Source organism: Canis lupus, chromosome 25 (genome assembly GCF_048164855.1).
Source record: "Canis lupus baileyi chromosome 25, mCanLup2.hap1, whole genome shotgun sequence".
In the NCBI taxonomy this organism is placed as follows: Eukaryota; Metazoa; Chordata; class Mammalia; order Carnivora; family Canidae; genus Canis; species Canis lupus.
In genome coordinates, this window is record NC_132862.1 from 2,521,732 (window position 1) to 2,532,858 (window position 11,127).

Below are 11,127 nucleotides of genomic sequence, written 5' to 3' on the forward strand. Positions count from 1 at the left end.
GATAAAACCAGACGTTTCCTCTGCTCCTTGCTGATAGATAAGGAAGAAGGAGGCAGCCCTGGAAAAATAAAGCTAGGAGATCTCTGGCGGGGATAAGTCTCCAGGTCCCTAATTAAGAGCACAGATAATGCCTGATCGGGCCACTCCAGTCTGCAAAGGCAGCATATTCCGCGGCTTCCAGAAATGCTTTGTTGCCGCACCGGCTGGGAGATCTCTGCGGACGCATTGCCAGTGGCCCCGGGGCCTTCAGCACAAGGCACGGCGACAGTGCAGAGACGCCCCTTTCCGGTGTCCTGGGCTCGATCGGATAAAAGGAGGCAGCGGCGGGGCGCTGCGCAGGGCGTTCTCTGTCCGTGGCGCCCGCTTCCTCCAGCTCTTTCTCACCATGAGTCGGCAGCTGCGCATCAAGGTTGCAGGTGACACGGGTGGCTTCAGCGGGCGCTCGGCAGTGGTGCTCGGGCAGGCTGCGGGCCCTGCGGCTTCTTACCGCGCAGCTGGCAAAGGGCCTGGGGCCGGCTTCGGCTCTCAGAGCCTCTACAGTCTCGGAGGGAATCGGCGTAGTTCCCTCAGCGGGGCTGCTGGTGGGGTTCGGACCGCGGGCTCCAGCTTTGGGCCTGGCCCTGGGTATGGACGCGGCCGGGCCACTGGCTTTGCCGGCAGCATGTTTGGCAGCGTGGCCCTGGGGCCCGTGTGCCCGTCCGCGTGCCCGCCTGGGGGCATCCATCAGGTCACCGTCAACAGGAGCCTCCTGGCCCCCCTCAACGTGGAGCTGGACCCCGAGATCCAGAGAGTGCGCACCCAGGAGCGGGAGCAGATCAAAGCTCTGAATAACAAGTTTGCCTCCTTCATCGACAAGGTGGGTCTCAAGGGAGGAGGATGAGATGCTCTGTGGGATGCGAGCTGCTCCCTGCTGCCTGGGAGCGGTCAGGACGCTGTGGCTGGAAAGGTGGCAGCTGGGCCTCAGGAAGGGATCCCCTGATTGGAACATCCTGTAAGCCGGGCAGCACAAAGGGATAAAGGAACATGTCGCTTCCTCGGGGGACTTTGGAAAGGGTGGAAAATTGGGTACAGGGTAGCCCCGTCTTGAGACAGAGGTGCTGGGTTTCTGGAGGACGGCCGGATGACCTCTGGCTCTTTAAAGAAGACGAAGAGCTAGTAGAATCGGCAGTATCGGGAGAGGGGGGCTCAGGGTACAGAAGGAGCCCTTGGCCGAGCCTTCAGGGGGAGCATCTGGGCGCCGAGTCAGGCAACGGAAGAAAGCCTTTCTTCTTCCGTGGGATTTCCTTCTTCCATGAGTTTTCAGGGATTGGTTTTTTTTCCAGAAGGCTAGAGGGTGAGCACTTGTAAAAGCTCCAGTGTGCATGGAAGTCCGGCACTTGAGACAAATGACTTTAGAAAAGTCTATATAACCTGAGAGTCAATAGTCTGTGTCCACGGACACGACCACCTCCATTGTGGTCCCAGGTGCGGTTTCTGGAGCAGCAGAACCAGGTGCTGGAGACCAAGTGGGAGCTGCTGCAGCAGCTGGATCTGAACAACTGCAGGAAGAACCTGGAGCCCATCCTCGAGGGCTACATCGGGAACCTGCGGAAGCAGCTGGAGACGCTGTCGGGGGACAGGGTGCGGCTGGACTCGGAGCTGAGGAGCGTGCGGGACGTGGTGGAGGACTACAAGAAGAGGTGAGCGGGGCCCCCTCAAGCTCGAGAGTCCTGTTCCCAGAGGCTCCCGGGGAAACCCAATCTCTGTGCCAGTTTTTAGGAGGAGGGGAGCAAGCACCAGGGCCAGGGGCTCACACCTCTCCCCTGGTTGTGGGGGAACAGGCTGCCCTGTTTGATGAGAACTTCCTACCTGGTTGGTAGGAAGGCGTTCCATGCTCACTGATCTACTGACTGGTTCACTAGCCAGTCTGGGGAACCTAAGAGGCACCTGGATACTTTCCTAGGATCCAGTGAGTGGAATACAAATGAGGTATTTCAGCGGCATAGGCCTGCCATCCCCCCCACCCCCCCATACAGTGCTCCTTTCTCGGAGATCCTGCGGGGACTGTGCCTCCAAGCACTTACTTGCCTGGCCAGTGGGAACAGGAGGTTCCTTGGCCCCGGGGGACTGAGGCCCCTGCTATCTCCTCTCCTTGCCCACAGGTATGAGGTGGAGATTAATCGTCGCACGGCAGCAGAGAACGAGTTTGTGGTGCTCAAGAAGGTAAGGGAGAGAAGAGCCTATGCTCTCTTTGCTTCCCTATGCTAACTGCCTCCACTCAGGCCTCCAGCCCAGGCACCCTGGGGAGGAGCTGCTGCGTGAGTGGGGATGGAGTCGTTACTCTGGCCTCTTGCAAGCCGAAGAGGCAGGAACACACCCAGGCAAAGGACAGAGACAGACAGGAGACAATTCTGGTCTGGGAAAAGGGAAACTCCGGTCCGGCTTGGCCCTCCTGTGTGGCTCGGGGAAGCTCATTCTACCTTCCTGGGCTTTGTTTTCACCCTTGTAACCAGAGCAACGTTCCCCTTTCTCTATCTTCAAAGAGTCCGCGAGTATAAGACAAAGCAACATTGAGTAATTTAATTCATCCCTATGCTTCCCTTTGCAGGCAAATCAGATGGTTCTGGGACCAGGGACAGGGAAAGCTCATGAGATGAGGGTTGCATTGACTGAATGTTCTGGGTTCCTCTCGGCAGGATGCAGATGCAGCCTATACGGTCAAGGTGGAGCTCCAGGCCAAAGTAGACTCTCTGGACAAAGACCTCAAGTTCCTCAAGTGTTTGTATGATGCGGTGAGGATGCTCCTGCCTTTATCCCACCCCACCTCTTCCCAGCTGAGGGCTTCACTTGGCCCTCCTGGGGAGTTGCCAATAAGAGCGATTTAGGATAAACAGAATGAAGGATTTTTGTTTGTTTGTTTTTGTTTTTGTTTTTAGGATGTTTTGATAGAAAGGTACAAAACTGCACTGGGAGGCCATGGAAATATAGGGTTTTGGTCCCCAGAGGCCATAAACACAAGAGACAATCCCACCTGGGCTATAAAAGCGATCTTGTGTAAAAATGACCCCAGGAAGTCCTACTCAAGCACAGGTTCTTGACTCTGTGAATTATAGAAAATGCCTCCCACTGTCCCCTGCCCATGTGGGGTTCATCCTGATGCTGTGAGCCTTCTCCCTTGGCTCCAGCATTCAGACCTGGAGCTGGCACTTCTTCCCACCATGTCAGCCCAGGAGATGAATAGGCAGCAAAGGGAGGCTGGAGGACCCTGACTCTGTCCTCCCCTCCCAACTCAGGAAATAGCCCAGATTCAGACTCATGCCAGCGAAACCTCCGTCATCCTGTCCATGGATAACAACCGGGACCTGGACCTGGACAGCATCATCACCAAGATCCGAGCTCAGTACGAGGAGATCGCCCTGAAGAGCAAGGCCGAGGCGGAGGCGCTGTACCAGAGCAAGGTAGGCCCCCTGCGGGGGGGGTCTCTGTCCTCCCTCAGCCTCTCCTTCCCTGGGAAGGGACACCTCCACCAGCGAATGCAAGGGCCACCTTTGTAGATGTGCCGAATGAAAGAATGGTTATAACAGGTGCTGTAACGATATCTACTCAAAAAGCATTCTCAGTAGAGACTTATCAACGATAAAACATAAAACTGACCTGGGTGGGCATATTTAAGAGAAAGGGACGGGTAATCCTCTAATGGAGGAAAGAAGAGGGGCGTTGTTGCTGTAGAACAGATGTGTTTCCAGGGACTAGGGCATGTCACCATGGGGCAGAGGGAGAGAGAGTAACAAATCTGCAGGAGAGCAGCAGTGGGAGGCCCAGGGTGGGGGCACGGAGCGAAGAGGAAGCCATGAGCTCCTTTCTGATCAGTGTGGGAAGACTTCCCAGAGGAGGAAGCGGGAGTCTAGGTGCCTTCTGGGGAATGGGAGTTATGTTTGGAGAAGACCCTTTACTTGAGCACCCTCCAGGGCTTTCCACCTGCCCTGCTCGGGCACTCCTTTCCACATCTGTTCAATCCCACCGATAGCAAAGATCACAGGTTCCTCATTCCCTGTCCGTGGATACATCATCCCCTCTTCTCTGGAGGACTGGGCAAGGGAAGAGGGGAAGATACGGGCTGTAAGCCCTGAGCCAATAATCCTACCACCCCCAGGGTACACACTGTCCTCGGCTTCCCAGCCCCCCACTTGTCACTGAGAAAGGGCTGCAGGAGAAGCTGTCTGTGAGGGCAGGGATCTCACCTATCCTGCTCACTCCTGCATACCTAGCACCTGGAGGAGAGCCTGGCCTTTAGCAGAGGGCCCTATAAAGAGGTGCTAAATGAGTGGGGAGCACTTCTTACACTTCAGAGGTGCTTAATAAATGTAACCTGCACCGTTCTTCCATCCAGCTCAGGAAAGACTGCAGGCAGGGCCATGAGAAAGGATGGGCCAGCACACAGGTCCCGCTTAGAGAACTGGGTGGACTTCTTGGTCAGAACCACCACCACACCACCCAGGTCCCGGATCCGCCATGTCCTATTCTGGAGCCACCTCCTCTGGTTGACCCCAGCCATGGACTTGTATGCTCAGGACCCTTCCCCTTCTTTGTATCGGGAGTAGGGGGTGTGGTCCTGTCTCATAACCAACTTTCTATCTCCGGGAAACCAGATCCAAGAGCTGCAGCTGGCAGCAGGCCGGCACGGTGATGACCTCAAACACACCAAGAACGAGATGTCGGAGCTGAACCGGCTCATCCAGAGGATCCGGTGTGAGATTGCGAATGTAAAGAAGCAGGTGGGCAGCAGCCTCACAGCGTCAAGCTCTTTGCGAGGTTCAATTTCATCCTCTGCGGTGGAGAAACTGAAGCCCACCCTTGAGTACAAAGCGTGTCTTCCGATTGGGTTTGGCCGCCCGTCAGCCATCCACTCCCCCTCTTTCCCACCTGCCCCTGTACGCGTGGTCAGAGCTGGCACTCGGCTCGGAGCTGGGAAGTACCTTGAGCTTACTTCATCTGACTCCCAGTCTGCAGATAAGGAAGATGGACAGATAAGGAGAGGGGAAGGGACTTGCCCGGAAGTCCCCAGCTGGTTATTAACAGAGTCGGGATAGAAATCAGGTTTCTTCCTTCTTCTCCCCACTCTTTCTCAGACCTTTTCTGTATGCGGCAAACTGCTCTACATCCCCTTCAGACGCGCCCTCTGATGGCAGGTCCCATGCCTCCTCCTCCTCCCGCTAGACAGGGAACACACATGGGGTACATGGGGAATGTGTCCTGGGCCCCTCCTTGGCCACGCTAAGTTCCTGCTCTCAAGGTGGGACATCATCCTAGTGACCCAGGGAGGACAACAGCAGATGAAGCCCTCTTGAGTGTCCCTGCCCTGTAGCATGGTACCATGTCCACTTCGGCGAGGGGAATAATCCTGCCTTACCTGAAAGCAGTGACACTACGTCATTGGGGAGGAGATGTTAAGGGGCTGGGGAAGCCTTCCTGTGTCCTCCCCAAAGAACCAGGTCAACTCTACCGATGATAGGACACCCGAGTGAAAGATCAGAGCCCACTCTCTTCCCTGTGTGCCTGCGACCTCCACATCGGGTATGTGGGGAGCACGGTGACAGCTTTCCTCTCCATTAGTACAAGGCATCACAGTGCTGCCAGATGCTTGTCAGAGCCCAGTTACTGAGAGTGAGGGATGATGTCAAGCCTTTCCCTCTCGCTCTAAGGGAAGCCTTCCTCACCCAATTCAAGCTGACAAGGGGAGCATTTAGCCAGATCCTCCCTGCAGAATGCTGGAATGATCCAGAAACGCTCACTCTTGGTGCTAACAGGTAGCAAGGGTCCCCACTGGGAGCTGTCCTGACGACAGTGGTGCCTTAGAGGCATCCTGGCTGGGGTCTCAGCATGATTCTCCCGGACGTGGCATCCTTTGAACCTAGAGCTGTTGGTGGCCTCCAACCACAGGGACTAGACAACTTGGCAAACACCAACGTTTCTTCCTATATTCATGAAATGCGACTGCATCAACAGCTTCTCACAGAATATTCATCTGCAATGGAAAATAGAGGAGGCCCAACTCTCCTGCTGCCTCTGCAGCTTTACTCTTGGGCCTCATCTGTGAAGGGAGGGGGTTGTGCCACCCAACTCAGAACATCTAAAAGCTAGTTTGCATTCCGATGATCACCCTGTTCTTTGGCTTTCAGTGCGCCAACCTGGAGACGGCCATCGCCGACGCCGAGCAGCGGGGCGACTGTGCCCTGAAGGACGCCCGGGCCAAGCTGGACGAGCTGGAGGCCGCCCTGCACCAGGCCAAGGAGGAGCTGGCCCGGATGCTGCGCGAGTACCAGGAGCTCCTGAGCCTGAAGCTGGCCCTGGACATGGAGATCGCCACCTACCGCAAGCTGCTGGAGGGCGAGGAGTGCAGGTGGGGGCGGGGGCGGAGGGGACCGCTGGGGAGAAGGGGCTGTGGATGGCTCCCTGCTTGGCTAGGGACATTTGGGAAGTGGAAGACGAAAGACCTGAGCACAAGGAGGTGGTTGGCCTGGGGAGCTCAGCTGCTGCTCCCTGTGAGGGGAGGTCAAACCTGAAGATGGTGCTGCGAAGAGTAAGTGGGGTCGGACAGTCAGGGTTTCATCACTGGCCTTGGCTCGTACTCGCTGGGCTCCCGGCAGGTCCCTGCACCTCTACTCCCTCACCTGCAAAATAGGATTATAATTTCCATCTCACAGAGTGTTTTCAGGATGAGTTAAAATACCATACATGGCAAAGCAGGTGCCCATCAGGGTTTAGCTGAGTGTAGACCCTCCGCTGAGGTTCTATCCTTCTCTAACTTTCTGTCTTCTAGGATGTCTGGTGAGAATCCGTCCTCTGTGAGCATCTGTAAGTACCCCTGAGAGACGCATCAGGTGCGAATTCTGGCTGGTTGGGAAAGGCGGGGCCCCGGGATAGGCCGATGCCACCTCCACTCTTGCTCTCCCCCAATCTGGAAGTTTCTGTTACTGTCTTCTGAGACTTCCCTGGCTTCAACGGAAACCTGTTTCCCTTTGTCCCATGGGAACCGTGGCTGAAGTCATGCCCACCCCATGTCCTCCTTGCCCCTCCCCGGACATTGTCATCGAGAGAGACGGTTGCGAATGTGCACGCGGGGGCCAAGCAGCCCGCGAATCTCCAGGAAGGCAGAGACCGCGTCTGTGCCGTGTGGTCCTCACCTCACTCAGAGCCTGGCTCGTCGCAGGCTGCTCACTCATCTCGGTGGTGTTTCCTGGCCGCCGGGGGCTGCTGGGGACAGGGCGGGGGTGGCTCCTTTGCTGACTGACCCTTGCTGCCCTTCTTCTCTGCTCTTGGCCCTTCCTCCTCAGCCGTCATCAGCAGTGGTGGAAGCAGCTACTACCGCCCCGACCCTTCCACCGGTGCCGACGCCGGGGCTGGCAGCGTGGCAGGCGGCTCCGGCAGCGCTTGGGCCAGGCAGACCAGGGCCAAAGGGGCACGAGTGGGAGACCTCAAGGACCCCCAGGACCTCAAGGGCAAGAGTGCACCTGCCAGCGCCCCAGCCCGGAAAGCCGCCCGATAAGCCCCGAGGACCCACTGCCCCCAGCACCTGGGAGAAGGGATGCCCTTGCTGCCACCCACCCTGGCGTTGTCTGCTGTCCCCCACCCCCACCCCGGAGTCCTGGGACTGTCTATAGTGCACTCAGCCACCGTGCCGTGGCTCACCTCACTGTCCAGCTCGGACTGGCCCCATCGCCTCTCTGTCTCCTCAGGTCCCGTGTGGACCCTGTGACTTCTCGTTTTCCCTACCGCCTTCAGTTGGCAGGAGGCTTTGAGACCCAGGCTATAATGAGTCTCTGGGCCCCGGGAAGCTATGGTCCTCCCCCGAAGGAGAGGAGAAGAGGGAGAGGAGAGGGAGGGGAGGAGGAATAGTCTTGCTCTGCACTTAGGCCAAGCCAGCAGCTCTGTGGGGGTTGGGGGGGTCCCACCTCCGGCTTCAGGGGTCAGCCTTGGAGATGTGCGCCCAGGAGGCAACTGGTCAGCCAGGCTTTGCCTGTCCCCTCAGAAAGGACTTTGCAAAACAACACCCTTATTTAAGCAGAAAAAGGGCATACTCTCAGCTGTACCCATCTTCACAAAGCCAAGTGACAGGGAACTGGGGGCTTTCCTGCCACCTTGTGTCACCTGCCCACTCCTCTATTACTGGTAAGAGCTACCACCGTAGGTTAAGCAGCTGTGACGTGCCAGGCTCCCTGCATGTGTCGTCCCTCCTGCTTACCCAGTCTGCAGGGTGGCTGCAACCAGCATCCTCAGGACACCAGAGAAACCCCAGCCTCTGAAACTCATGCCCACCCCATGTCCTCCTTGCCTCTCCCCAGACATTGTCATGGAGAGAGAGGGTTGCAAATGTGCACTTGGGGGCCAGGCAGCCCAAGAATCTCCAGGAAGTCACCCACCAAGTGCCAGGGCCCAGAGTTGAGCCCAAATCTGGCTGGCTCCAGGGCCTATATTCTTCCCACGGCCTATCACTGCCTCTGTAACAAAGGGAATTTGTTCAAACGCACGATTATTTTGATGAGGGCAGCAGGACTATGTTGCCTTTCTGTCACTTCCTGTGGCTGTGAGCTGTGTTCAGTGAGGGGAGCTTGATCTATCTCTGGCGGTGCTGCTCAGCCCAGAAATCACGGCTCTTGATGTAAATATTCCTAAGAATGGCAACACCCAGTCCCTCCTTTGCTTGTGTTAAGGACTCTGGATTTCTGCTGTATATTCAATAAACTGCCCTTTGGTGACACCAGTGTCAATCTCACCAAATTGCCCACCCCCTCATGATCACGCCCCCCCCCCTCCCCCCCGGACGACACATGTGCACAAGCCTTTAGGGAGTCTGGAGGCAGATCAGAGCAGGCTACTCTGGAGGTGATCTCAAGGCTGATGGGAGGGATGGACACACACGCAAAGCCGTGTCCTCGTACAAATCAGGGAAGGGAAGCCCCGTGCAGCCTTGTTGAGAAGAGATCGGAATGCAGAAGCGACAAAAAGGAAGGCTTCCTGGAAGAGCAGAAGAGTTTAATCGAATAACTAGAAAGATGGACTTCTAGATTCCTGGAGAGAGAACTTAAATCACACCATCACAATAGGTTTGGGGACAGGTTTTGTGTGCTTTTTTTTTTATTTTTTATTTTTATTTTATTTTTTTTGTTTTTTGTTTTTTGTTTTGTGTGCTTATTTTGGTGGGGGTTGGAGGTCTTGGGTTTTCTGAAGTGGGTAGTGGGGCTGGGTGGGGTTCCGAGTCCCTCAGCTTCGGCCTACAGAATCAGCCCTCTGATGGGCCTTCTGATCCATCTAGTAGCACGGGTGTCCTGAGCTCTTTGCCCCTCCAGCCCTCAGGGACACAGGGGCAGGCCCTCTGAGGGCGAGGCCTCTCACCCCAGCTGCCACCCCAGTGCCTTTCACGTATTACAGAGGTCCTCTTCTGCGTGTGCCAAGATGCAATAAACCTTGGGAAGCACAAAAGCCCAAGATTCTGGTGGGCTTTCTGCCCGAATGCTGCCCTTCGATGTCAGTGCTGTCGTCACTGTGGGTACTGGGAATAGTGCCCTGGGAGTTATTGGGGTTCTGTTCTGGCTTGGCCACTAACCTGTTACACTCACACCAACTGATGAAAGCTATGGACATTTTCCCCCTAAGAAAGGTATAGAACTAGGTCTGCATGTCCAGAGGTCTGCAAGCCCCCAAAGGCCATCCATGGACTCCCTGAGTCATGAACCCCAGGACCAGAAAACCCTTAGGCCTTCCCAGCAGTCATGCTCTGCCTTTCCCCAAAGATCAAATTCCCAGTGACCCAGTAAGAGAGGCTCTGAGGAGGGGGTCGGTGGGTGGGATCCACAACCTGAAACAGCCTTTAGAGAAACCCATGAGCCATTCACAGCGTTGCCTCCTCCCGGGCCACGGTGCTGGTGTGCCTCTGACCGCTGGGTTATGAGGCTTGGGTGCTCTTCCCAGTCCTGGGTGCACAGTGAAGGACCCAGAGGCTAGGTAGATGTGATTTGAGGGGACTGAGGCAATATGTCCTGTGCTGGGGTATTGAGGAGGGCAGAGGGGCAGCCCCTCCGGTTGAAACTTAACTGCCTGAGAAATGGAGAGATTCTTTGCCATCTGAGACTTAATCAAGATCCTGAGACGTGCACAAGGATGACTGTACTCTTGCTTTAGGACTCAATTTGGTAATTCCTTTGACGCCCAAGAGAAGAAATCATAGAGATAGGACCACGGTCACCAACTTCAAATTCTGTGGGTCTGACTTCAGCATACAGGGCAAAGAGACCAGGAGGAACAGGTGTACATGGAAATTTGGGTTAGAGAGCAGCCCAGGGGAGTGAGGGAGTGTCCACACTGTCTAGGAGGATAAGTATCTGGTCCACTTGCCCTGTGTAGACCTCCAATGAAGGTTCATTTAGGGGCTGAGTCATCTCTCTGGGTGATGCTTACGCTCACACAGTCACTGTGCATGGATCGTCCTTCACATCTTTCATTACCTAGACAACTCCTACTCTCCTTTGACATTCTGTTCGGGTACCCACTCCTCCTGGGAGCCTTTATGAATCTCAGGGCCCGGCTGAGTGCCTGTTTTCTAGAACCTGGCAGTGCCCAATACGCACCTCCAACATGACATTTCCACATGTGATTGAGATGATCTCTCTGTGTGCGACTGATTTCATCAGTGCCAGACTTGGGGGCCTTAAGGGCAAGGACTGGTCTTATTCTTGGCTGGGTTTTTCTCTTAAGGGAGCTTCACCTAACAGAGACACCCAGGAGTTAATGCTCATAGGATCTTCCTACCTGGCACAAATATGTTTAAAAGATTTGGGGGAGTAAACTCATGTATTTATGGCCATTTTGACAAGGATGCCAACACCATTCCTGGACATGCTGGGACAGTTGGCTATCCAGACGCAAAAGGATGAAGTTGGACTCCCACTTCTCATCATATGAAAAAATTATGTCAAATGGATCATCAATCTAAGCATAGGAGTTAAAACCATAAAGCTCTTAGAAGAAATATAGGGATAAATCTTCATGACCTTGGATTTGGCAAAAGATTCTTAGATATGACACCAAAGTGCAAGCACCAAAAGAAAAAATAGCTTAGGTTGGACTGACTCCATCAAAATTTAAGATTTC

General features: G+C 55.2%; 1 protein-coding gene across 1 annotated transcript; it reads left to right on the plus strand.

Moving 5' to 3' along the window:
- The first annotated feature begins 367 nt into the window (after positions 1-367).
- KRT74 (keratin 74) lies at positions 368-8,735 on the plus strand. Its single transcript, XM_072797533.1, has 9 exons — positions 368-856; positions 1,465-1,679; positions 2,142-2,202; positions 2,676-2,771; positions 3,273-3,437; positions 4,629-4,754; positions 6,159-6,379; positions 6,800-6,834; positions 7,314-8,735. Exons 1-9 carry the CDS (start codon positions 386-388, stop codon positions 7,523-7,525), a joined length of 1,602 nt encoding a protein of 533 aa, XP_072653634.1. The 5' UTR covers positions 368-385; the 3' UTR covers positions 7,526-8,735.
- The last annotated feature ends 2,392 nt before the right edge of the window (positions 8,736-11,127 follow it).

Bases quoted from the DNA above. Each gene is read 5' to 3' on its own strand.
- KRT74 (XM_072797533.1), top strand. From the start codon at position 386: ATGAGTCGGCAGCTGCGCATCAAGGTTGCAGGTGACACGGGTGGCTTC. The intron at 1,680-2,141 runs GTGAGCGGGGCC...CCTTGCCCACAG, and splicing joins GTGGAGGACTACAAGAAGAG to GTATGAGGTGGAGATTAATC. The intron at 2,772-3,272 runs GTGAGGATGCTC...CTCCCAACTCAG, and splicing joins TCAAGTGTTTGTATGATGCG to GAAATAGCCCAGATTCAGAC.